At 30.8% G+C, this 5,603-nt stretch overlaps 1 protein-coding gene across 1 annotated transcript in view; it reads right to left on the bottom strand.

The window, feature by feature from the left end:
• Positions 1–699: 699 nt before the first annotated feature.
• LOC111623897 (AT-rich interactive domain-containing protein 2-like) overlaps positions 700–5,603 on the bottom strand; it is a 243,928-nt gene continuing 239,024 nt past the window's right edge. The window contains exons 20-21 of the mRNA XM_023366627.1: positions 2,441–2,535; positions 700–2,327 (exon numbers count right to left, since the gene is read on the bottom strand). Coding sequence (XP_023222395.1) covers positions 2,219–2,327; positions 2,441–2,535 — 204 coding nt within the window. The 3' untranslated portion in view covers positions 700–2,218. The remainder of the gene's footprint in view (positions 2,328–2,440; positions 2,536–5,603) is intronic.

The raw sequence follows: 5,603 nt of genomic DNA on the forward strand, positions 1-5,603 counted from the left end.
GTTCACCTTTACACTCTGATAAAGCAAATATATATAATTTCCCCCCTTCTCATAAAAATGAATTTTTTTAAATAAAAAAAAATATATATATATTTATTTATATATAATTTTTGAAGGGCTTAGACTAGAAAGTTTATTAAGAATAATTCGAATTCAATGGCGAACATCGCCGCGGGAAACAGTTTAGGAACCATCGCAACAAGATAAGTTTGTGACGAGATACTCTTATTGAAAATAACAGATTATTATCAGTTGACAGAATCGCAATGTCGAGGATCCATCATTCCAGTATAATTTTACAAGAACCAATGTTCTTTGTAATATGAATCGGCTTTATACAGATGCAGGTCGGATGGCCGAGCAGTCAAGGTGCCAATCTACCACTTATGGAGAACCCAAGATCAAAACCTAGGCGGGTTGAAAAATCTGTGAGAATTTTTCGGATGGTCCGTTCAGATATGACAAACCCCCGTCTTTCACACCCGGTCTCCATAGTGTAGACTTGGCATTTATGAAGAATATTAATACTATTGTGTTACGTTATATGGATTGGAATGAATATAATTATAATACAAAGAGTTGATTTATTTACATTACATTATGTGATTATTTTATAAACGATGTTTAAACAACATACTGATAAGGCATCTGCGTGTAATATAAAAGATGCCAAATAATTATGTTACGGATTCATTTAANGAAACTTTTCCCTTTTTTCTTTCTACAGTTTTCATTTTTATAACTCAGTAATGTTTGGCAACTGAGCAGACTTATAATTATGAATGTATCAGACTGATACATACATACTGCAAACATATTGTGGGAGGCATGATTTCTTGTGCACGCGAAACCCGAATCAAAACACTTTAATAAATTTTAAATAATTAATTTTTTTTTATCAAGTACTTAAATGAGACTTCTGAGAACATACATAATTTGAAATAATTCACTGTAATCTGTGCAATACATCTTTTAGGCAGTGTCGTGTATCTGTTTTCATATATATATAATATGTATATATATAATTTTTCCTCATTTTGAACTGTTATCTTTATAGCCTTTAAAAGCAATGGGTGTTTATAGAAATATGCATCATTATGTGGTTGTTTTATTTTCTTACATACACGGTAATTTTTAAACAGTACATTGCTGTGAAACAGCTTCATAAAAAATGTAGACAGTAAAATGTTTTACCACATTTCCGAACAGTGGTGGTGTTTAAATAATTACACGCACACACAACCGTCGCGGCAATTACCATGACGAGGGGAAAGAGCGGGAAGATGAATTGTTTGGAAGTACAAAGATACAAAAAGCTTCACTGAGATGTTTTCTTTGTCAAACAAATATGAATGACAATAAATTATATGCAACCACATAAAACAGCATACGTGATATTGTCAGGATGAAATAATGATACTAAGAAAAACTTTATGGAATGCTGAATGTTGGACATGTAAATTAGTTGAAAATTTTCAGCTTTTTCTCCTGAAGTTTTTACTATCCACATCCATTGGTGACAGATGACCCACTAACAGTTGACAGAAACTAACAGTAACTCAGGTTGATGGGAGATGCACACAAATGTTGACTTTGTCACAAGAGTTTTGACAAACGGCACAGGACTAAAATTTTGAAGATAATCAAAACACAACCACACTATATAAGCTTGCATTTTCTGCTTTGTTTTGTCTCCCATATTTTTAGTCTTTGATAACTCACAGCATTCAGTTTTTCAGGATACTGACGATGACTTTGGTCCATAAATTCCGAGATGTTTTGATTCCAACTGAAGTAAATCCGTATTCCTTTTGTTCTGTAAAGTTACATTAAACAAACTACTGACTGCATATAAAACTCTTTTGATGACATCGCTCTCTCTGTGCAATGAGACTTCGAAAATGTCACACCAATACATTAACAGTAACTTTGAACATCTTACATACATCATTGAAAAGTTTTGTAAATCACACTTTTAACAATTGCCAGATATGCCCCAATGATGTATGGAGGCATACATGTGCAAACTGGCAGGATCAAAGCGATATGCTATCCTTTTAGAGGTGTTGAACAGATGGAATTTATTCTTCTTTCCCAAAACCACACAAAGATAAATGGTTTATGATGGGCACCTCTAAAATTTTAGATTGAGACATCAATTAGAACAATGTTCTCACTGACGGCACAAATAAAATGCTTCATCTTGTAATGACACACTTCATTCATGAGGCCTTGCCAATTCTGACAAGCAATGTGCTATAGTCCTTGATGATTCTAAGGATGCCGTTGCTAAAACCATAAGGTCAGATTCATATCGCTTTAGATAACTATAAGTAAATAAAAAGTTCAGTAATCAGTTAAGTTATAATTAAATTTTAAAATCTAATATAATTTTTCAGTTTCTTATTTATAAGTTTCAATATATTAAATTTTTGTTTACCTTCTGGCAAGTGCACAACTTTCAACTAAATTTCTCAAAATGAGGGCACTTGTCAATCTGATACTTTTTGTTAATGAATCTTCTTTCTCTTCCAACTGAAATCATATTGAAAATGTTTTTCATCAGTTATTACAATTACAAAATTACTATTCTTTAAAAATATTTTGTATCATCATAATTTTTAATTATAAATTTTCGTAGGTAAGGTACAGATAAAATTTCATTAATATTAATTAATACAGAAATCTTGAAAATTATTATCTACAAATCTTATCACAAATATTCATTATCATATATCTTGTAACAGATGGCTGATAACATAGAGAGACTATTCAATTAATACAAAATGAAACATTAAAAATAGAAAAAAAAAGAATACAGAAAAATTTTATATTTTTATGGTGCAAAGGGATTAAAAGATCTATTTAAACAACATGTAACATTTCTATTCTTGTATGCAGATACAATAAAACTGCAAGAAGCATCAAATGTTTACAAAATATAAACACATTGCTAAGTTTTTACAGAAAGTCTTTAGCTATCCATCAATATTTAACTTTCAGAAAGAGAAAAAACTTGAGGATAAAATATTACATATATATAATTGTTTGCTGGTCATATATACCAGGTTGTTCAATAAGTTTTGTCGTTCGATAAGAGGTGGCGCTACTAGGAGCGTCACTTTATTATTCTATAAATAGTACTACTATTTCATAAACACGTGTCAAGTTTCAAGTAGATCCGTCAACTCATTGTATATTTGCAGCTGTTCAAAGTCCATGTGTCATTGTATTTTTTTACGATGGAAAAAATCGAATATCGTGCAGTGATAAAATTCTTATTTTTGGAAGGTGTAGCACCAAAACAAATTCATGAACGATTGTTAAAAGTGTATAAGGACTCTTCACCTTCAATCAGAACAGTAGAAAGATGGGTTGCTGAATTTAAACGTGGTCGTACGAGTCTTGAAGACNTAGTCCGTTACGCGCTCACGTCACAGATCCAAACTTTCGATCTTGTGATTTGACACATTATCTTAGATTATTTTATGCGATATGCTTCTTGTCCAGTCTTGTGTACAAATATACGAGAGCTAAGACGGCTTTTCTTTTTCACTAGACTAATTACACCATCACGTTATTACACCATGGTGTAATAAGTCTAGTGAAAAAGAAAAGCCGTCTTAGCGCTCGTATATTTGTTAGATTATTTTATTTACTACAAAATCATTGTGAAATAATTCATTGAAGCATAAAAATATCCTCAATCGCTGTCCCACTCAAAATTTAATCTTGGGAAACCGAGTTGGAAGGATAAAAAAAAAATTTAATGCGAATATTATTAAATTCCCACCTTATGTGACTTCTAATTCATAAGTAATATAGAAATAGAAGACACCATACAATATAAATGAAAAAAAAATATTTTAATTAGGAAAAGATTAGTAGGTCTGATATTGTCGCTGATAGAAAGATATTTTCATAATCACATTACAGTTGCGCATACATTACTCTATCTTAAATCTTTTTAAAATTAATTAATACTGCGATAACTGCATTTCAATATAATTAATTTTCTTTGAAATCCTGTGATTTTATTTTATGCCTTTTAACAATAAGTTATCATTCTGAAAAATGGTATATGGGGTTTACCAAACTAGTATAAAAAAGGTCTCTTCTCTTCTCTGGTCACAGTATTTAAACTATACAAAGGTAACACAGTAATTAGTCTTATAATTCAAGACCGGCATGAAAATTTACAGAAAACTGAAAGTGTTATGATGGATTCTTCAGAATTTTGAGCATAAGTTGAGGACTGAAAAAATTTACCTGAGAGTACTAAATTAATATTAGCATCTTAATGAAAAGAGGGAATTTGCGACGATAAAAAGATATAGTTTATTATTAAATCTTCAGGAACTAAATATTTTCATATCGTACGGAATCAAACTAAATTTTGATTCCGTACGATATGAAAATATTATATTGTTATATTATATTATTATATTATTTGTTTATATTATAAATATTATTGAAATAGCAGAAATAGCAAATATTTTTATATTTATCTGATCTCTGGTAGATATGATTAACGAAATGATAAGTGAAAGCTTCATTTACAACTTTGTACTGTCAATTCATAAAGCTCGAAAACATTTTAATTTTTCATGAAGATATCATGATTTACATTTAACATTTTTTTTTTTCTAAGCTTCAAAAATTCCTAAATTCTCAGAGCTTCAAATATTACTTAGAGTCGAAAATTGTTTTAGATCCTTATTTTTCGTGGAGAATTAGGATTGGGGTATCATTTTATCTATTCCATCCAAAATGTCAACTCCACTGTGGATTAAATGGAGTCCATTGTTTCGGATATTAAAACTTAGAAAGTTTTATAGTAAATTAGACTTTAGTATATCGGATCCAGACCCTCATTACCTAGCTTAGCCGCGCATGCAAAAGTCTTTAATGTCTATAGAATGGGGATTTAAAAATTGTAGGGTTACAAATATTGTATATATTTTCAATAAAATTTTTGAAATGAAATGAAATTTTTGAATGAAAGCAAATTTTTGTTACCGTGGATAGTACAGGTAGGCCTCCTACAACGCGGTACCTTTACAACGCGTTTTCGCTCCAACGCGGTTGGAAAAACGCGGATATTTTCTTACAACGCGGTACTTTTACAACGCGGTTTACGATATTTAGAAACGAACAGAAAAATCACATAACAGAAAAATCGCAACGGATCACGTAATACACGCCGCAGTTCGGTGTACAGAGCTAAATGTTCTGGAAAACAGCTGTTTTTCCACTTTGACGTGTTATTCCCATGAAAGTTTCAGGGGAAGACCGGTATCTAGACAGATGTGCATCAGTTACCATAAACACTCAAATATATAACTGAATTTTCAATAATTTATACTCTTTCAATAGGTGGGGACCGCAAAAATGGTCCAAAATACAGTATAAACGTCTATTGGGTGTATATTTTTAACAACATAGTGAAGGGAAGTTACTTTTTGCGATTTTTACTGTCCACAAAACTGCTTGAAAAAATTTTAGCTATAACAATGTCGAATGAAAAGAAAGGACCGTCGTTAGAAAGGAAATTTATTAATATATCTCTTCAAACAAAGATAGAAATTTTGGATCGAATTAAA

Source organism: Centruroides sculpturatus, unplaced genomic scaffold (genome assembly GCF_000671375.1).
Source record: "Centruroides sculpturatus isolate CEXI.00-Female unplaced genomic scaffold, Cexi_2.0 scaffold250, whole genome shotgun sequence".
Lineage (NCBI taxonomy): Eukaryota > Metazoa > Arthropoda > Arachnida > Scorpiones > Buthidae > Centruroides > Centruroides sculpturatus.